Here is a 21,739-nt window from a genome sequence, read left to right on the forward strand (position 1 = left end):
AATTTTTATTTAAAGCTAACAGATTCGTGGTCGGAATTGCGGTCGTACATTTTTCAAAAAGGATTCTGATGAAATAATATTAACAAAATTGAAATATCAAACACGCAAATGTAGGCTACAATTGTAGCTAAGTGCCGGTGCCTCTTAAAGGAAATTTATATAAAATCAATGAGATCAATGGGACCATTTCACAATCGAATTTCAAGCAGAAATGTTTTTAAAATTGTTTTTCCTGCACATTGCCGTGCTTGTTCTGAATGGTCAAAATGTTGGTAAGCAACGGACTGAGACACAGCATCAGTCCAATGAACGTCTAGTGAATAACACAACAGCGAAACTCATTTCGTCCAGTTATAAATTCCAGAATCAGCGGGGGACAGCCTGCAACAAAACCATATCCATACCAAGTTTCACTACAAGTGAATGCAACAGTTTATGGTCGTAAAGATATGGCCAACACATTTAACGATTGGGGCCATTGGTGCGGAGGGTCAATTATTACCAATCGTGTTGTGGTGACTGCAGCGCATTGCTTGACCGATTCGGATGATTTGCCCATACCGCAAGAATTCTACTCAGTATTTGTTGGATCACTTAGCTTAAATGGTAACGGTTTACGCTATTTTCTCAGTAACAACCGAACTCATCCAAAGTATACTGCGAAGGATCAAAACTACGATATCGGAATCATTACCGCAGCAACGGAAATTACCTTTATTCCGAAAAGAGTGCGAACACAATTCGAATAATGGCGGTGTTCCGATTTTTATTTCGATTGCTCTTCATTCAAGGTTGAACCAATTGCTTATACTAATGTGGAAACTAGCATCGGTACTGATTGTGTAGTAACAGGATGGGGTAAAATGGGAGGAAATGCTGACGGTGAAGATCCAATTCATCTTCAAGAACTACATCAACGTACGTTAAGCGATTCCGAATGTCAATTCAATTGGGATGTGACGCAAACGGACATCTGTGCGTTTTCACGAATTGAGCAAGGGTGTGGAAATTATTATTCTTTTTCGTTGAGAACTGCCTGCTCATAGAGTCCAAACATTTTTTTTTATAGATTTTGCAATGGGGATTCAGGTGGGCCACTTGTCGATGTACGCAAACAAATTCTTGTTGGAATTGTTTCACGATCGAGAAAATGCGGTTTTGGTACGCCGGATATTTATGTCAGAGTGTCCTTCTTTTACAGTTGGATTCAAGACTATCTTAAAGACTAAGTGATGTGATTTGGTGTGGACTAAATAAAAGAAAATTTTAAGCGAAATCGGCAGCAATGTTAAGGTTTCAGAACTATTTCATTAACAAAATTTATCGTCAGCCATAGTGGAGGTGTAACTTTATCTTGGTCCTTGGGCAAAAGGATACTCCGCATGTGTATGCAGCAGATAGACACTACCGATAATACCAGCCCCATCCATTATCGGCTCGCCTGAAAATCGAGTTTGTGTAACGATTCCCTTTCTGTTGATCTCATTTAAAATTTACCTCCCATACGCCTGCTTGCACCACTAACAACACAATTCCTTTGTCGGATGTCGTCAAGATTTCTGCATCTTATTGCTCCGAACACATTAGCTGGATTTATCGAAGCCGACAAAAAATGACTGGGTAGACTGTGTCCACAATTACCAACCAGATCTTCCCCGCAACCGGGCTGTTGGAATCCTATAAAAATCTTCTTTTTTTCATGCGCCAACATTCGTCTTCGTCAGAATTATTTACCCCAATTAGGATAAAAATTGGCATGACCAACGGGATGTTCAAATCCTAATCGTCCACCGTCGGTTACAATACTTTCGACATAGTCAGCGTCTGTGAATTGATAAGTTTTACTATTTAAGATACTCTGACGACAAGAAATTTTGTAACGTTTTTCGATCTGCCCTCGTTTCATATTTTTATTAAGGGGAACCATCGATGAGTGTCGAAAAGTCCAAGCTTTTTTTTACCTGTATGATGCATTCGATCAGCTGGTTGATCAAGAGAAAACAAAGGGCCAGCTGGATCAAGACCAACGACTGCATGGACACGTCCTCGACTAGTTCTTTTTCCGGCAGCTCCAGCAACATGCGCACCTTAATTAGATCATTGAATTAAACAAACGGTAAACCTCAATCGAAATGTTCCGGCCAACCCAAGCTAGATCCAATTACTGTAATGGCTGAAAACGGTACCCCATTCACATTGATCCAATCAATGAATTGAGCGACCACTGCTCCAACTTCATTGACCCGATTGCGTGCCGTTATGTAATTGAGAGTATTCGATCCTGCACCCCAATCAACAATAAAAATATTAAAATCTGCTCGAGCTAACAAAGCTTGTCTGATGTTTGAACCCATGTTCGGACCACCGGTTCCCCATCCATGACAATGGAAACGAGTTTGAAGTGTAGGACTGAAATTGCTCGAAGCAAGTTGTGCATTGTTATGGATTTGAATTATTTGTCCTGCGTTCGGATTCGATCTAGTCCACAGACGAAAGATCATATCGTTGATGGCGACAAACGATGGTTCGATCACCATAATATCATCGTTTTTGATATCAACCAGGTGAAGTTTACCATCAGAGTCTGGCACCAATTGCCAGTCTTCTTCCTTCGATTCTAGTGACACATTGACCTTAAATTCCTTCTCGATATCTTGATCATGATCAGAATGGATTGGAATTGGCGTAACTAAAAATGTAAATTGTTACCGCCACAATTTGGTTTGTCACTTTCTTTGTTCTTTCTCACCGCCAGCTCCTAATAACACAAACAATATAACGAAGGAAAGATACATTTTATTGATGAGTATTTACATTTAATCGCGCACCTATTTATAACAGAGATTTGGTCTTATCTTCAAAAGGAATTATCAGTTTTTTTATGCCTACCAATATTGTCTCAAATTGTACGAAACTAAACAATCGCAGCGTCTCTATTGTTTGTACTACCGTAAACTCTGCGTACCTTATCAAGTATCACGTACTTGTCTAATATCATAGTGAAGGTCCAAACTGATTTTTTTGTGCATTTGATGATAAAGGCGTGAAAATTGCACCATCGATACAGATTGAAATTCTGAGCATTTTTGGATAGATACCCCAAAATTTCCGCCCCATATGCTCCCCTGACCCCCCTTCAAAGTTTTCGATGTAGAGGTAACTTTGATGAATTTCTGTGAAGCGAATATTGAAGCCACATATGCCATATGGGGCTCAAATGAAAGCTAAACGTTCAAAGTTTTTTTAGTTGAAAAAAATTTCACAAATTTTCCCTTCTTTCCACAGTTTTTCCGATTTTCCGAAAAATTGAAACTTTAAATTTAAGGTCATACTTTTTTCATCAACAGGTGGAGTGTTTGGTATCATTTGAAAGCTGAGGGTCACAGCTTTGCGATACAAGTAATTTTTTGGATGTCTGAGTCCATTATAGGTGTTGTAGTGCTGGGCAAAGTTCGCCAACTGTGGGAAATTCGCGTATTTTAGCAGATTTCGAGGTCTAAATAATTTTTTTTAAATCGAAAAAGTGGTTTTATTTTGTTTTTAGATCATTCTAAGCAAACTCACCAAAAATCAGATTAAAAATCGAAGAAGAAAAAAATTGGCGGAAAAAAATTGCCATGCAAAAGGGTCAAAACTTTTGATGAAAATTGAACATGGTTGCTCCATGTGCGAAAATCGAAATATGGTTTGTATGGGAAAAAGTCTGGAATTTCGATTGTAAACAATAATATCAAGAAAAAAAAAACTTTTAGAACAAATTTAAAAAATCCTTCAACTTTAACCTTAAATTTAAAATTTCAATTTTTCGGAAAATCGGAAAAACTGTGTGAATGACGGAAAAGTTGGGAAATTTTTTTCAACTAAAAATTTTTTGAACGTTTAGCTTTCATTTGAGCCCCATATGGCATATGTGGCTTTAATATTCGCTTCACAGAAATTCATCAAAGTTACCTCTACATCGAAAACTTTGAAGGGGGTCAGGGGAGCATATGGAGCGGAAATTTTCGGGTACCAACCCAAAAATGCTCAGAATTTCAATCTGTATCGATGGTGCAATTTTCACGCCTTTATCATCAAATGCAGAATAAAATGACCTTTTGTATGAAGAATCTTTCGACCAATCAAAAACACATTGGTCCTCAGATATTTTAGTGATTGTTATGTACCATTTGATAACTGGCACCACTCTCAGGGAACAACTTTGGGACAAACAAACCTCAGCTGACGACCCATCAGGCTTTGTTTGATCGACAAAAACGCGCAATTCGGGCCTTCCCTAATAGAGAATCCCTATTCACACCCTTTCACCTGACAAATGACCTGAAAAATGGTTCTGTTCGGAACCTTATTCATTGTAACTTTTTCTGTTACCTACAAGCATTTTCATATGCTTTCATTGTCACAGTGCCTTCACCTAAATCTAAAGATGAATGTTCATCTGCAAAAAAGAACCAAAATAGAATAAAAATTAGCAAAACTGCCTAACAGTTGAACGAAAACCGAACAGATGGTCAACATTAAAATTCTCAAATTAATATTTTCGTCATCATTTTCAAAGCATCGAGGTATATTACCTCTGTCTCTATTATCCCATTATTTATATTATACGAAAAACGTGTGCCAATTGTATTTATATGTTGTCTCTAAAAATTCTTCTCAGTAAAAAATAAAGAAAAGATGAGAAAAAAAAAAACTATTTTCGGGATATTAGCTAAAATGTACTAAAACATTTTCGTTGGCTTACCTACCGTTTTCAATAAGTTTGTCTTTTTCAAAAACATTTTGAATTTCTTGGGTGAATTTATTTATTTATTTATCGTGGTCGCGCATGACATTGTTGGTTTTTAATGTTGCAACATTTTAACGAATCGGGAAAAGGACGACTCAAGTCATGCATATTAAATTTTTAATGGTCTCTTTGTGTGCTTAACAACTATAAATCTATCGTAAACCGAATACTTGTACAATGTAGCGATACCGAACAAAGGAAACCAAATTAGTTTAATTGCGAAAGCTGGTTTCGAAACCTTGGTAACTTCAGCAGATTGCGGTCCTAAAGGTCCCCAGGCAGTCAAAAAAAAGCATTCCGCTTTGTCCGATCCTCTTTCTTATTGTTAAAAACGATCTGTCGAGTAAACGGAGGCAACGCGGCATGCTTTTCTTCACTGCGATTGCAGCTTAAAGCTTGATTTCCACTTACAAAAAACACCACTCCGCTTTACATCCATTTAGCTAAACCACGAATCTTTTCTTTTGTTTAAAGTGTAAACGGAGTAAAAACTGAGTGCATTTTCGTAAGTGGAAATCAAGATTTTGGCTTGATTTCATAGCAATATAAAAGTGACAGATGTAAAGTTTTTCTTTTGTTCAAAAGTCAAAGAAGCAAAGAAAAATTTTGCATCTGTCAGATCTGTCACTTTTACATTGCTAAAAAAAATTAGAGTATTAAGCACACAAACTCTTAAGTCCTAGTTACTTCGCGGGTAAAAAATGTTTCCTATCGCTTTTGAGTAAAAAATAATAATTTGACGTTTTTGACGTCATTTTTTCTTGAGAACGTCAGCATGTAAAATCGTCATTATGTGTAAGGTGCAAAAACAGCTATTTTCAAAATTCGAACAGCGAAAAATAGTTTTATTCTGACAAATTACCAGTTTTGCGCACAAGCTGTGAATATAGGTATACGAGCCAAAGAGTAGTTTCGAAATGTGTGGATACATTTACACTTTTTAATACATTCCTAACTTATGCTAAACTTAACATTTATGGAGAGTGATTTCACTACGTAGAAAATCAGAACATCGACGCAAACTACCCGTGCTTTTAGGTATAAATACGGGACATTTGTGAAGAAAAAGATCAGAATAAACTTGAACGTTAAACGGGCAACAGCCCTAAGCAATGTGTTTATTTCTCAAAGTAGTTAGAACAGCAGTGTCTGGCACTGTAAGTGCGGGGAGAATATCCCTTCCAGTCACCAATGTTTGTAGAAGCATCAATACGGCCAACTGGCAATCAAAAATAGAAGTAAAATTCTCAACACTCGCTTCCGGCTCATGCTGGAAACCTCTCTACAGTGTATTTTGATTTGTTTGAAGCGAAGTGATTCTTTTTACTCCAAAGCGTGAGGTAAAATTTTACTACTGGCTCCGAAAATTTACTAAAAGACTTTGAGTCTTTGAGTTGACTTTACTTGTCAATGGGACAAGTCACACAAGTAGTACCTTCCCATCATGTGTCCCATTGATAAGTAATGTACAATCACTTCAATCGTTTTAACAAGTATTTTACTATGAAGGAATCGTTTGTCATTAGCCAGAGCAGATGTCATATCCATCTTCGCTTTGTGTCTCCTAATCATTAGTTTTAATTCGTATAATGAAACCACTGTTGAAAAATGCGCGTGTACACAACGTGCTTGTCTTGTGGTTTTGCTCTCATTCCTTAAATAAATCGATATTCTCTTCGCACTTGGTTACGAGTGTTATTTTTCATAGTTTCACTCGTTTTGTTGGCTTTTCTAGTTATTAGTACAATAAGTCACCAAAGAAATATTGAAAACTAAAAGAGAACTTTCCCAACCGAAAACGTGAGAAATGGTAATGGAAATGGCTCGACCAGACAATATTGCAGTTAATAATCAAAAAATTCCAACTGCGCTAGGCACCGAAAAAAAAGTTGACCAAAAAGGAGAAAGCACGAATCGAAGCTGAACGTGCAGAAGCTGCTCGTATAGAACTGGAAAAGGAAAGGTGATCTTATATTAACATACAGTCCTATTGGACGACTGTATTTTGACGCATTATGACACGGCCTTGATAGTACGAAAGTCTTTCTATGAGTAGTGTCGTCTCACTAGCTGTAGCCTTTTAACATAGCAGCGCGGACTTGAGAGGATTAGGGGGAATTGAGACTCAAGTCTTCAGTGTTCTTGCTATTTTTAGCCCCGTACGAAGTACGAAGGGGCTTATAGGATTACGATGCCGTGTGTAATTGATGGAATTCGAAGCAGACGGTAAGGGCAAAGTGTTTGCCTATGTTCATAGATGACGAATCCGCAATAAAAATTTGGGCCGTCTGTCTGTCCGTCTGTCACGTCGATATCTTGAGTAAATCAAATCCGATCTCAAATTTTTTTTTTCCCTGAAAGATAGTCAAAATAGTGAGGCTAAGTTCGAAGATGGGCATATTCGGGTCGGCCCTTCGTGAGTTAGGGCCACCTAAGTGATTTAAGGTCTTTTGGTGATATTTATGGCAAAATAAACGATGGAAATGTAAATGACACGGCAAATGATAGGTATTGTCAATACCAATCCAGGAAAAAAAAGTTTTTTAAAATCGGGTGAGTGGACCGTGAGTTAGGGCCTTAGAAGTGAAAAGCTACTAGGGCCCTATGTGTATTTTACATATAACTCGAGTAAATTTCATATGTTTTTCGTAATTTTTGTTTCATTTGGAAGGTAATCGAACGTCGAATAGAAAGTTGTTGAAAAAAAATTAAATTTGGGTCCTCGGACTAAGGCCACTACTAGGGCCCTATGTGTATTTTACATATAACTCGAGCAAATTTAATCCGTTTTTCGTAATTTTTGTTTCATTTGGAAGGTAATCGAACGTCGAATAGAAAGTTGTTGAAAAAAAATTAAATTTGGGTCCTCGGACTAAGGCCACTACTAGGGCCCTATGTGTATTTTACATATAACTCGAGCAAATTTCATCCGTTTTTCGTAATTTTTGTTTCATTTGGAAGGTAATCAAAGGCCGAATAGAATGTTGTTGAAAAAAAAATAAATTTGGGTCCTCGGACTAAGGCCGCTACTAGGGCCCTATGTGTATTTAAACTAAATAAATTTAAATTTTAGGGCTATTTCAACGCACTGCTCCTAGCATGAACACTACTTTGACAAATGTCCAATTTGGAGGCTTTTGTGATGAGAGCTACCGCTTAAGATTGATTGTATTGTGTGTTTTAACTCATACAACGAAAACAAGTCATCTATCTTTACGAAAGAAACGCAGTGCCTACTGTGACTTCATCAGCCTCCAAATATTTCTTATGTTCATGCTAGGAGCAGTGCGTTGGCTATTTGAAATTTTTGTTTTATTTGAAAAGAACGTCGTACGGGGCTTCGTAATTGCGCTATGCGCAATTTCTAAGATGTACACATTTCATAATAATTTGACTTCAACTACGTTTACGGGTGCAATAGGTCTACGGTCAAAGTAGGGTGACAGACGCACTAGGGTCACGTACGCAATAGATATACGGGTTTGTACGGGGCTCAGTCGCAGCAGACGCTCCGACTGTTCTGATGGCTCGTTTAGTCCTTTTCTTGGTATCGATCGAAGAAAATGAAACAATTTTTCTCCACAAACTTTAAAGGCAGCGACAATATGAAGAGGAACAGAAACGTAAATTGTTGGAACGTGCTGAGGCTGAGAGGCGCCAGAAACAGGAAATTCAGGAAAATAAAATACGAAGAGTGCAATTGAAGGATAGCTGCGAATTTTTTGGTGGTAATGTCATTACTGTAATAAGGAGTTCGACCTTGATCTGCAGTTTATGTTTGTGGTTTAATTTTAGACTACAAAAAACACATCAACGAAATTGGTGTAAAAATTGAAAAGGAAAAGGAAGTAACGTTTGATCGATTGGTATACATATTTAAGAAGTCAATCTGAATATAAGTATCTCTATTCATCCAGTGGGAAAGGTATATGCGATGCAACGGTCTCCCAAATGCTTACGATCCTGGTGATTTAAGGAAGTACATGCACATGTGGAAACTGCAAAATGAACATTCAAACAAACAGGAAATAAATTGGCTGCTCAATATTGACGAAAGAACGATTTTAACGCAGGATCAAAGTAAAATCGATTTGACACGAAGCAATTTAAAGGCCAAACAGCCCATCTTAGGCGATTCCTATTCCAAACGAATTAGAGAAATTTTGGGTGTTCGGAAATTTTGCCATAAATCTTCTGATGCAATTTCAATCAGATTAATTTTCAGATCTTGGCCGAAATTGACGAAGCGATCGACAGTGGATTGCCGAGGGTAATTATCAAAGATTTGCACGTCCTCAAACACACATTTCGAACATCTATTTCGGAATTTATCGATGATTTCACATTCAAAATTTTGTCCAACATTGAGCGCGACATGGAGTAAACGAATTAGATGGTATTTGATACTCTGTACAGTCATTTATGTCATTATACCTTTGTAGACTGAGCAAGAATGGTACAGTGGCTAGACACGCTTATCAGTCGGATATATTTAAATCTCAGATTTGGACTCTACGCGAAGTTCCTCAGCCACAATTGAATTCCAAAGAAAAGTTAAAATTTGAAAGGTATGCAATCAGCCGTGGCGGCCGTGGCTTTTTGATAAGTTATCAGTCAAAAACACTCAAAAGAGTAAAAGTGACGCAAGTCCCTGTGCATACTTCCAAAACAACTGATATCGCTGGAGGTGACGCATTCTGCGCTTCTACGCAAAAACTGTAACAGCAAAAATTTGACCAAAGAAATTCTAGAAACAAAATTTTACCAAAAAAATGTTGTGTCACAAAGTGGCAGATGATTCGGACGTATTAGGACGTAAAAATTTCTTTAAAGTACTTTCCTCAACATCTGCCACTTGTGACGCAAAATTTTTTTGGTAAAATTTTGTTTCTAGAATTTCTTTGGTCAAATTTTTGCTGTTACAGTTTTTGCGTACAAGCGCAGAATGCGTCACCTCCAGCGATATCAGTTGTTTTGGAAGTATGTACAGGGACTTGCGTCACTTTTACTCTTTTGAATGTTTTTGACTGATATCAGTTCTTTTGGAAGAATTAGTAAGCTAAAAGCAAAGTAAAATGATCGTGTCCGGTTTTTGACATTTGAATTTCAATTGTCAAAAACCAGACTCGATCATTTTATTTTGCTTACATTTTAGATTGAAAAATTTCAAAAATTTTAAAAATTGAAAAAGTTGAAAATTTTGAAAAATTTTAAAAAAATAAGAATTTTGAGAAATTTGAAAAATTTAAAAAATTGGAAAAATTTGAAAAATTTGAAAAATTTGAAAAATTTGAAAAATTTGAAAAATTTGAAAAATTTGAAAAATTTTAAAAATTTGAAAAAATTAAAAAAAATTTGAAAAATTTGAAAAAATTAAAAAATTTGAAAAAATTAAAAAATTGAAAAAATTAAAAGAAATTTTGAAAAATTTAAAAAATTTTGAAATATTTAAAAAATTCTAAATTTAGGGAAAAAAATTGAGGCGAGCAGAGCTTACCAAAAGCGAACAAATTTGTTCTACCATACCCATCCACACACACACACTTAAAGGTGTTCTTATATGGGGCCTATATGGAAACTTCGAGGAGCCCAAGCTCCGAAACGAGGCCGGTTCCCCCCAAATTTTTTTTTCTGGAATGTCTTAGAATGACGACTAGAATCTACTCCCAAAATTTCAACAAAATCTAAAGAAGACTTTAGAAGATAGGAAACACGGACGGACGGACGGACGGACTAACAAAGTAACGTAGGATTTTTTCATTTCGTTTAAAGTACTGAAATTGACCAAAATGTATGGAAATGGGGCTTCTTGGAAGATTTTTTGCGTGGCCAAATTTTAAGCTGCAAGAACGTGTGATAGCTCGTTGAACTCGTACGGACGCCTAGTTTTTTTTAATGGTAATTTGGAGTCATTTGTATTTGAATTGTGGAACTTCAATATTTGCTGTATATATGGTTCTGCAGTCTACGACAAAAAAAAATTTGAAATTTTTTCTAGTAATAGGACTTGCGTCACGGGCGCTATGCTAACGCGCGCCCATGATATAAAATCATAGCACTTCGTTTCAATGTGACATTCTTCAAATTCTTGTTCGCACAAGAAGTGAATGAAATATGTTTTCCTTTGCAAGGGAGGGAAATTGGACTTTCCGTCCCTAGGTAAAAGTCTTTCCCTCCTTAGTATCACGATGAGTAAAAGTGTCCGATGGCTTTCGCCCATCTGGATACGAAATATAAAATTCCTTCCCTTGTATAGTAATATACTATTTCATGCTAGCGTTGCGAAAATCCTTATTTTGTCCACTGTGAAGCGTTGTGAAAATGACGTTTTGTTGTTATTCTGCGCGGTGAGAAAATAATAATTTTCTCCCCTAAAATGGCGGGCTCAGCCATATTTTATGAGAAAATTTTCATTTTCTCATCTAAAATGGCTGAATACCAAAACACGCATTTCATTTTATTTTCTTCAAAGTGGACAAAAATGCAGATTTTCATTTTCGAAAATGCAAGCATTAAAAACGTTGTGTTCACCTCGGGGAGAAATAGGAAATTCCACCTTGAGCTCTTAGTGAAATTTCTAAATAACTATTTGCTTCAGGTGGACCAAAAACGTCACTTTCTCTCACCAGATAGATGGATGGTCCAAAAAACAACTTTTTCTCTCACCTTTTCTTTCACTTTTCGTTCCGGTCACGTCACTTTTCGTTCACAGTGACATCACTTTTTGTTCCACAAACTGTTCGTTTATAAAATTTAAACATTTTCGAATTCTAATCGTCAACAGAAGTCACACTGAAATTGAATTTCCATTGCTGGAATTAGAGATCACACTTCCTCCGTCTGTTAAATGCAAAGATTCCGCTATCAGAGTATTATGGTTGAGCTATGACCATTTCAGCGATTACAGTCCGAGCTATTACATACCGTTTAAAGTGGACGCAACAATAGGTACAAGATGAATCCAGTACAGTCTAAAGATCGATCAAAAAACTTTTGTAACATTGAAATTTTCTCTGTATCCCTAGACATAGGGATGGCTACTCGTAGGGAATGGCGTAAGCGCAAGGAAATACTAAAATCGGCCAAAGAAAATGCTGAAGACGGCAAATCGAAGAAAAACGATGGAATTATTGATGTGACGAAAATTTACACCGAATACGAGGACGAGTTAAGTAAATCGGTGAGAAAACAAAAGGGGCCCGAAGGTCTCAAATTGAAAGAGTTCGATGTGAATCTCCGCAAATACCGAATGGTTGGAGGCATTTATTGCATTGAATATGTTAAGCAACCGCAGCAAGATATGAAATTGAATTCAAAAAAATATTTACGAACAGGTGATCCAATCGTCCGCAATTACGATTGGGAATATCGGACGATTAACACTTTCGTTTCAGTTTTATATCCGAACTCCCTCCAACGAAAACATTTTCATCAAACTTACAAACCACCGGCGCCGGTCCTGCCAGGAGTTCGAAGACTACCGGAAGAAATTGAAGCAGAAATGAGAGAAATGGAAGCCAATTTGGACAAACTTGCATCGGCCACTATTAAGTATGGTTCGATTCCAGTAATGTACGAGAGCAATGTAAACGGATAATGAAATCTATGACAGGCTTCCCGAAGACACAATCATGTGGTTCGAACCACCCACCGTATGTCGATGGGAATGGCCCGACGAGACAAATCATTCTGAGCGAAAAAAGAGTAAAAAGAAATCTAAAACGAGATCCAAGCACAAAACATCCGCACCGCCAAAGATCATCGAAGATTTCAATTTGTTTAACATACCGTCTGGACTGGATATGTATTGCATTATGCAAGAGTTCGTCGTACCACGTCTCCCGAACGGATACAGTATTAAAATTGATAAGGTAGTCGGTGATCGTCGTCGGAGTTCATTGCTGAGAAGTACACGGAAAGGTTCATACAACTGCACATTGAACCTTTTGTTAGACTTTGCATAATGTGTAAAAATCATCAGATTCCAGAGAACCATCAACCATTACTGCCAGACCATCTTCAGTCAATATCAAACATGCTCTGATTGAAACTAATTCCCCTCGTCCCCTTTTCCCGAAAGTAACGATCAAACGTGAATTGAATGTGGTGGAGAAGATCGACCGTTCATCCAGTATAGTTACCAGCTGCTCCAACGATACCAACCATTCGTCGGAACGTTCGAACGATACCATAAAAAAGGTTTACATGTTCTCTAAGCTGCTGAAGGATTTGGACGAACTAAATGAATTACAATACCCGTACCCGGAGAAGCAAATGGAGGAGATATCGGAAAGTTTATCGATGTCAGTTGAAGAAGAAGAACTGGAAACCGAACCCGATTTTTCCATTTCATTTCTGCGAACTAATGACTTTCCTTGGAACTTCAATAAAAAACCGGAAAAAAGTGACGAACAGCCTCCCGAGGAAGAAAGTGAAGACAGTAGCGTCGACCAAAATGGTGAAATTGAAACGTATGACACAACCGTTGGGAATAATATGCAATGAAAGTACAAAACAGGTATGGCCGATCGGCAAATTCACCTTAAACGTATTCATAAATTATGTCAAAATAATATGAAAATGAGTGCGTTTGAGTGCGTAAATCAAATTTTTATGTCCTCCGGGCGAACGATCGACCATACCTGCTTTACACTTTTATTGATAATGATGAATTGAAAAATCTTCTGAAATTCTCTGTAGTGATTCGTCGTCGGATGACGAAGACTGTACCATTGGACGATGGAGTTCAAGGGACGTGCATGATGCAAAATTTAATGAAGATAAATTGGCCATTCAATTCAAAATTGGTCGGCTTGGATGCTTCGGATTAGCGATTAATTGGCACAGTAACTTACCATTTCAAACATGGGAGTTGAAGCCGGACATAAAATCGTAAATTTGCAAATTTGTCCCTTCACAATGTATTGTACGAGAGCACAACGTTTCTGCTTTCCCACAGGACTGTTCCTAACACAATTTTGTTCAGTTTGTCCGCATCGGTAGTCAACATCGAATTGTCTATTTCGAATAAAGGCATCACACTGAACTCGTTTCAGGTAAGATACAAGTTTTGAAATTGAAATTGAAAGCATTGAACGGGGATCCTCACTTCCTGCATATTATTACCGTTTCGTTTGAAGGGTGGAATTTCTACAATCATCCAAGATGTCATTGGTAACGCCATGAGTTTCGATGATCTCAAAAACACGTTCACATCAGCCGGTCTCAATCTGTTCCCGGAAGATGATGCATTTTGTTATGCAGAAGGTTGGTTCTGGAAAAGCATTTGAACGATGGTGACTTTGTTAGTTATTTGTTGTAGGGACATGCGAAAAGCACTATGTGATGGAATCGCACTTGTACGACTGTATGGCAGCTGTTGCATTGACCCACAATTTCACTTGGTCTCGATGGAATTTTATGTCTGGCCGACGTTCTTGTGTTCTACTAATGCGTGAAATTGTTGAAAATCGAAAAACCGTTAGATTTCTCATCTTCCACTGTTTCCGGAACGTATTTCGGAATAACTCATATTTCGTACTCTTTTCCAGCCAAGCCATTCCACTCTCCACGTTACCCCTCTGAAAGCATCCCTTATCGATTGTACAGACGTTTCGCCATGCTTCAATCCGATTGCAATCGAAGGAATGGAGGTTCATTTGACGGATTAGAGTGATACTAGGGATTGGATTATCGGAAATTTTTCGTTTCAGTTTTACGCCGATTTGCACCAACTGTCCAAGGCCCATTCACAAACCGTTTCGCTGATGAAACAGGCGCAAATGGATCCGATACTTCGTAACAATGTCAAGTTAATCTTGAAAGCAACGAGGCCGCTGAGCTTTTGCTAATACTTTTAATTAACATGTAATTGTGAGTGTTGGTTTTATTCGCCAGTCTAATTTCCCATTTTATCGTAATAAATATTCCATTCACGATGTAAGCTTCGATTTTTCGTTACTCTCGCTGAATCATGGGCGCGCGTCAGCATAGCGCCCGTGACGCAAGTCCTATTACTAGAAAGAATTTCAAAAAAAAATTTTTGTCGTAGACTGCAGAACCATATATACAGCAAATATTGAAGTTCTACAATTCAAAGACAAATGACTCCAAATTACCATTAAAAAAAACTAGGCGTCCGTACGAGTTCAACGAGCTATCACACGTTCTTGCAGCTTAAAATTTGGCCACGCAAAAAATCTTCCAAGAAGCCCAATTTCCATACATTTTGGTCGATTTCAGTACTTTAAACGAAATGAAAAAATCCTACGTTACTTTGTTAGTCCGTCCTTCCGACCGTCCGTGTTTCCTATCTTCTAAAGTCTTCTTTAGATTTTGTAGAAATTTTGGGAGTAGATTCTAGTCGTCATTCTAAGACATCCCAGAAAAAAACTTTGGGGGGAACCGGCCTCGTTTCGGAGCTAGGGCTCCTCGAAGCTCCCATATAAGAACACCTTTAAGTATGTGTGTGTGGATGCGTATGGTAGAACAAATTTGTTCGCTTTTGGTAAGCTCTGCTCGCCTCAATTTTTTTTTTCCTAAATTTAGAATTTTTTAAATTTTTTTAAATTTTTTTACATTTTTTAAATTTTTTTAAAATTTTCAAAATTTTCAAATTTTTTCAAAATTTTCTAAATTTTTTCATTTTTTTTTTAAATTTTCAAATTTTTCGAATTTTTAAAATTTTTCAAACTTTTAAAATTTTTTAAATTTTTAAAAATTTTGAAAATTTTAAAATTTTTTCAAAGTTTTCAAAATTTTTCACATTTTTAAAATTTTTCAAATTATTTCAAATTTTTCAAATTTTTCGAATTTTTTCAATCTACTAATTCTTCCAAAAGAACTGATATCAGTCAAAAACTCTCAAAAGAGTAAAAGTGACGCAAGTCCCTGTGCATACTTCCAAAACAACTGATATCGCTGGATGTGACGCATTCTGCGCTTGTACGCAAAAACTGTAACAGGAAAAATTTGACCAAAGAAATTCTAGAAACAAAATTTTACCAAAAAAATTTTGCGTCACAAGTGGCAGATGTTGAGGAAAGTACTTTCAAGAAATTTTTTAAAATAGGCAAGAATACGTCCTAATACGTCCGAATCATCTGCCACTTTGTGACGCAAAATTTTTTTGGTAAAATTTTGTTTCTAGAATTTCTTTGGTCAAATTTTTGCTGTTACAGTTTTCGCGTACAAGCGCAGAATGCGTCACATCCAGCGATATCAGTTGTTTTGGGAGTATGCACAGGGACTTGCGTCACTTTTACTCTTTTGAGAGTTTTTGACTGATCCCTTTTTCTGTGAGATTAATTACAGTGTGGAACTTGGGAATCGTTCACAAATTACGTAAAGCTTGTTTTGTGCTGTCATCATAATTCAATCTTCGTGGAAGTCTCGACCATGTCTCGACCATAATCTGAAGAATGATAAAATGGGCCAATTACAGGCGCTCTTTGTAAATCGAGTGTTTGTGAGTCATTCTTTACAAATTGAGCTTTGATGTAAATTCTTTCGAATCAATGACGACATTTCAGACCGATTCAATAGCCTCTGCATGTCGTTTCTTTCACTCACAGTTTCCCAGACTAAATAGTCAAGTCACGTGCATAGAAGGCGAAGAGTGGAGATCTAAAGGTGTTCGTTCTTTAGATGACTACGCCCTTGCCGGTGTCTTTAGTTAACTGCGCCGCTGCTTTTCGCCCGTAGTGAAACGACCCGACCGGTTTTGATCTAATGGTAGTTTGTAGAGAATTGACAGACGATTCTAATAAAAGTATCGTCGGGTTGAAAGGTTGTAGCTATGCGTCAGGGTGAGGCATCAAAGTCCAATTTTATGGTTGTGTCAATGAGCACCCCAACCGATTTTTCATTTTATTGGCTTAAAATGAAGGCTTGCACATCCCATTTAACATATCAAAAAATTGAGTTTCAATTTTTTCAAAAAATCTTAAAAAAACTTTCTTAGGGTGCCCACATTCCTGAGATTTTTTAATGGAAATGTATGGAAAGTTCCACTAAAAATGAAATTAATTGCTATATACTGGTTGTCTCTGGTCTACCGAACAATTATATGCACTAAAAATAAATTTAACATTTTTACTTTGTGAATGTGGACAACTTTCACTGATTTTTTCACCATCGGGAAGCTTTCTGGTCATGTCTAGCTCATCCACTGCTGGCTATAGCTTCAGTTGCTACTATATCTCATAGCCTGAGACCGCACCTTTCCAAAAATACCATACTTGCCCTATTCGCTATCTGGCTTGTATTCTTTACGATGTCAAATATGTGGGTAAGTCGACCTACTCGAAAGATTTTTGAGACAGTTTTTTATTTCCAATTTTAACCGAAATAAAGTTACAAATTATGTCAAATATGGAGGTTTTGGACTCATTTAATGAGTTCAACCCGACGATACTTTTATTAGAATCGTCTGTCAATTCTCTACAAACTACCATTAGATCAAAACCGGTCGGGTCGTTTCACTACGGGGAAAAATTTTCTGACAAAGTCATGATTTTTAAATTTTCAAATTTTCTCAGAGTCGTGCCGAGCCGGAGAGGTCGTTTTAAAAAAAAACTTCTTATACGAAATGATCACCTTGAAATTCCCTATCGATAGCACCATAAACGTCCGGAAACAAAAATGGTGTGTCCGATTAAAAAAAAATTTTCACCTAGAAGAATAACTCAAAACTTACACTTCAGGTCTATGTTGTTGTCTCGTTTTCGCTTATGTAATAAAATAGAGTACACACTTGTCAGTTGTCACTATCAATCTCGGCAAGCCTCGACTTCTTCGTGACAAGTGTGTAATATATATTATCTGTCTAGAACGATAATCTCGAGCTTATCCCTCTAGGGAGTTTTTGTTTATATCGATATATCTGTTCTCGACAGATAAAATATGATATGCACCTATTGCCAGACTGTTATTTTGACGTGTAGGCATTATGGCCCACGCCTTCGGCTAGGGCAATAATGTCCTACACGTCAAAATATCAATCTTGGCAACAGGTGCATAATATATCAGTCAAAAACACTCAAAAGAGTAAAAGTGACGCAAGTCCCTGTGCATACTTCCAAAACAACTGATATCGCTGGAGGTGACGCATTCTGCGCTTGTACGCAAAAACTGTAACAGCAAAAATTTGGCCAAAGAAATTCTAGAAACAAAATTTTACCAAAAAAATTTTGCGTCACAAAGTGGCAGATGGTTCGGACGTATTAGGACATATTCTTGCCTATTTAAAAAAAATTCTTAAAAGTACTTTCCTCAACATCTGAATTAGTAGATTGAAAAAATTTGAAAAATTTGAAAAATTTGACAAATTTAAAAAAATTTAAAAAATTTAAAAAATTTAAAAAATTTGAAAAATTTTGAAAAATTTAAAAAAAAATTTGAAAATTTTGAAAATTTAAAAAAAAAATTAAAAATTTGAAAAATTTAAAAAATTTTGAAAAATTTAAAAAAATTTGAAAAATTTAAAAAATTTTGAAATATTTAAAAAATTCTAAATTTAGGGAAAAAAATTGAGGCGAGCAGAGCTTACCAAAAGCGAACAAATTTGTTCTACTATACCCATCCACACACACACACTTAAAGATGTTCTTATATGGGCCTTATATGGGAACTTCGAGGAGCCCTAGCTCCGAAACGAGGCCGGTTCCCCCCAAATTTTTTTCGACTTGAATCTACTCCCAAAATTTCAACAAAATCTAAAGAAGACTTTAGAAGATAGGAAACACGGACGGACGGACGGACGGACGGACGGACTAACAAAGTAACGTAGGATTTTTTCATTTCGTTTAAAGTACTGAAATTGACCAAAATGTATGGAAATGGGGCTTCTTGGAAGATTTTTTGCGTGGCCAAATTTTAAGCTGCAAGAACGTGTGATAGCTCGTTGAACTCGTACGGACGCCTAGTTTTTTTTAATGGTAATTTGGAGTCATTTGTATTTGAATTGTAGAACTTCAATATTTGCTGTATATATGGTTCTGCAGTCACCGACAAAATTTTTTTTTTAATTTTTCTAGTAATAGGACTTGCGTCACGGGCGCTATGCTAACGCGCGCCCATGATATTGTTGTCTTGCAAGCCATTACATGCTACAGGCGTCAAAAGAGGTGCTTACATACATGGAGAATTATGAAAATTAGAGTTGACGTGTGAATTTTGATGAATTGAGGCGAAGCCGAGGGAAATAATCACACGAAAACGAGATTTGTCATTTTTATCCCAAGTTATGTTATAGATTTTATTTGCGTAATTGTTTGGAGATTTTTATTTTGCCACGAGAGACTATAGTCCTAGCTCGCCTTCGGCTCTGGCTGCAAACCTTCCTCTCGTCAAAATAAAAATCTCCAAATAAGGACATAATGTACTATAACATGTTGAGACTGTCCGTCGAAAGTAGTGCGTGAAACATGAAAAGTACAACAATTTACTGGCGAGGAGACTTCTCTTTTGCCATAATAATAGTATAATAAAGTATAAGTTATTTACACATTTTCCGCAAAATATTTATTTATTTTTAATGAAAATAATGATAATTTCTCCACGTTTCACCCACACATGAACGATGTAACACGCGAAAAAATTCACAAAGGTATGACGTTCACATTTATACAATTTATGTTATAGATATACTGCCATATTATTCACTTGACTATATGGATAGATGTGTGTGTAAGAAATGTATTCCTAATAATGTGTCTACTGAAAACCGAGCAAATCTTTAAACTCATTTTTTTATTATATAAAATTTTCACAAGGTTGTTTTATGAAAATCTATTTATGCACACATCTTTTGAGTGACATTAAAGAAAACCAAAAATAACTTCGGGAACAAGAATATTAAGAGGTAGTTACTTATATTCTCACATTATATTTAATACGTATGTACGGTATGTACATACTACGCAAATATAATATCAACCAGGATGGAAAAAAAGAAGATCAGTACTACATGTTGAGGTGTGCTATGCATGAGAAGAATAAGGACCAATAATTTCCAATTAAAATTGCATCTACTCAGAATAATATTCTATCACAAATTTATCATTTGCTTTATCATTGTCGTTCTTTATGGATTGAAACCGCATTCAATTACGTTCCCTAGACCAGATTCGGTATTTATTTATAGAACCACGTACCACCACATTCTCCAAAATCTAGTACTTCAAAGTCACTTCAAACTCTGAAGTTCAGAGTATTGACGATTTGCAACAAATATGGTGCGACGCTAAGCGGATAAAGATAATATCGTCACTGAGAAGTACAAATTACACATAGAAAGTCGTTGCAACAACCTGGTTGTGGTATAATGTCAACAAAAAGAAATAATTAAATTTTTACTCGACGGATTTTACTCAAATTTAATGTCAGCGTGTAGCGCATGATCTGAGGGCTCCCGAGCAGTATTTCGTCGACTTATGCCAAAGGGCATTTTTAGGGAATTCGAACCTCGCATTCGCTAAAAAAAAGTCTTCCTGCAACAACGCTGCAAAAAGTGGATTTTCATATATGTCACTCCTCTTGAACCTGCAAATAAAAATCCTACCCTGCACCAAGTTTAGAACTCCTGACACCAAAACCCAATGCTTATCAAGCAATACCTCGCTTCGCTCGTTTGATAACATTAACACTAGTGGCAAAATTTGTTCAGAAATTACTATTGCGTTAGAGAAATTATTTCAATCGGTCGTATCCTTTTTCCAAACTCGTATTGCGTAGTAAACAGTGAGCCGATTAAAATACTAATTACTGTTCCGGAGTTCTGAGATCAGGCGCCATACGCTGATATTTGACTAAAATCCGTCGAGTTTAATTTTCTGTTGACACTATACCAACACAAGGTTGCAACGACATTTTGTTTGAAATAGCGAAGTGACGGTAGAATCGAAAAAGAGAAGGGGAAATTATATTCGACAATTATTTTTTGTGGGACGACCACTGCAAATTTTCCCTTTACAAATAATTTAATTGTCTCAACTCTCAACTGTATGAAAATATTGGTAGATGGATTTATTTTTAACGCTCAAACAAAAACTAATAACGTTCGTTTATTACCATCCAGAAGAGAAGGGACTAGATCATGCCTTAACTATGCTCCTAATGCATGAGAATATCGGGAATTACCCATATACCACTTGATTTGTCACTTTTAATCATTTGAATTTTTAGTGAACCACCGCAAGGTGAGCTTGAACATAGTCATACACCTTGAAAAAAATATTTGCGTATGGTAACTCTGCTGTTCATTTTACAACATAGCTGAACATTAGTTTTCAGCATATCTGTATATTCTACGTAATTGTTGAATGTTGAACGGAATGACAGTAATATGTACAGCTAAGATGTACTACTGCACTGTTAAGTTACCAAATGTACTTGTCGCGAATTTGTACAGCAGAGCAGTACATGATTTGTGACAGATCCAAAGTACTATTGAGATGTAAAATGTGCAATATAGCTGAACGAATGACAGTTTGAATGTAAGTCGTGGTAGCTGAACGAATGACAGTTTGAATAATTCAAATTGAATGTAGGTCGTGGAAACTTCCATAATATCAAGACTAAAAACTGCATGACATTTCAATACAATTCTAGATTTATTCGTAATTCATAAATTCAGCGGTGAATAAATGAACTGGAATAATGAAAGATTTTTTTTAGTGTAATTGACGGTAAAAGCTGTCGTTGTAGATAGCAGATTTTCTGATGCCTCTACTCGCATCTTTTATCCTTCCGGATATCAATTTAAAGCATTTCATATTCCTTATGCGATGGAATCTTTGATGAAATCACATCAAAAAAATTTATGACTAACTATTTTCAGGGTCGGTAAAATTTCTATTAAAGTACGCTAAATGTAGAAACCAGATTTTATGTAAATAAGACGGATTATGTGCAACTGACGTTTTATTAACGCACCGAGTTATACATAAA

General features: G+C 36.5%; 3 protein-coding genes across 3 annotated transcripts; 2 read left to right on the top strand and 1 right to left on the bottom strand.

The window, feature by feature from the left end:
• Nucleotides 1-205: 205 nt before the first annotated feature.
• On the top strand, nucleotides 206-1,443 carry LOC119083582 (chymotrypsin-2-like). Its single transcript, XM_037193328.1, has 6 exons — nucleotides 206-272; nucleotides 352-728; nucleotides 792-1,000; nucleotides 1,070-1,204; nucleotides 1,263-1,287; nucleotides 1,348-1,443. Coding segments are annotated over exons 1-5 (783 nt in total). The 5' UTR covers nucleotides 206-211; the 3' UTR covers nucleotides 1,264-1,287; nucleotides 1,348-1,443.
• LOC119083579 (lipase member H-like) lies at nucleotides 1,246-2,879 on the bottom strand. Its single transcript, XM_037193324.1, has 6 exons — nucleotides 2,750-2,879; nucleotides 2,147-2,689; nucleotides 1,962-2,087; nucleotides 1,735-1,824; nucleotides 1,498-1,677; nucleotides 1,246-1,441 (listed from the first exon to the last, which is right to left on the bottom strand). The coding sequence occupies exons 1-6, from the start codon at nucleotides 2,793-2,795 to the stop codon at nucleotides 1,350-1,352; spliced, it is 1,077 nt and encodes a 358-aa protein (XP_037049219.1). The 5' UTR covers nucleotides 2,796-2,879; the 3' UTR covers nucleotides 1,246-1,349.
• A 3,320-nt stretch (nucleotides 2,880-6,199) lies between these two features.
• Nucleotides 6,200-14,712, top strand: LOC119083907. The gene is made up of 17 exons (XM_037193719.1): nucleotides 6,200-6,217; nucleotides 6,664-6,752; nucleotides 8,384-8,517; nucleotides 8,561-8,637; nucleotides 8,707-8,958; nucleotides 9,015-9,169; nucleotides 9,232-9,357; nucleotides 11,574-11,737; nucleotides 11,815-12,340; nucleotides 12,402-12,709; nucleotides 12,771-13,260; nucleotides 13,490-13,681; nucleotides 13,749-13,845; nucleotides 13,930-14,056; nucleotides 14,112-14,269; nucleotides 14,341-14,442; nucleotides 14,503-14,712. The coding sequence occupies exons 1-17, from the start codon at nucleotides 6,200-6,202 to the stop codon at nucleotides 14,638-14,640; spliced, it is 3,153 nt and encodes a 1,050-aa protein (XP_037049614.1). The 3' UTR covers nucleotides 14,641-14,712.
• Nucleotides 14,713-21,739: the final 7,027 nt, after the last annotated feature.

Source organism: Bradysia coprophila, unplaced genomic scaffold (genome assembly GCF_014529535.1).
Source record: "Bradysia coprophila strain Holo2 unplaced genomic scaffold, BU_Bcop_v1 contig_70, whole genome shotgun sequence".
Lineage (NCBI taxonomy): Eukaryota > Metazoa > Arthropoda > Insecta > Diptera > Sciaridae > Bradysia > Bradysia coprophila.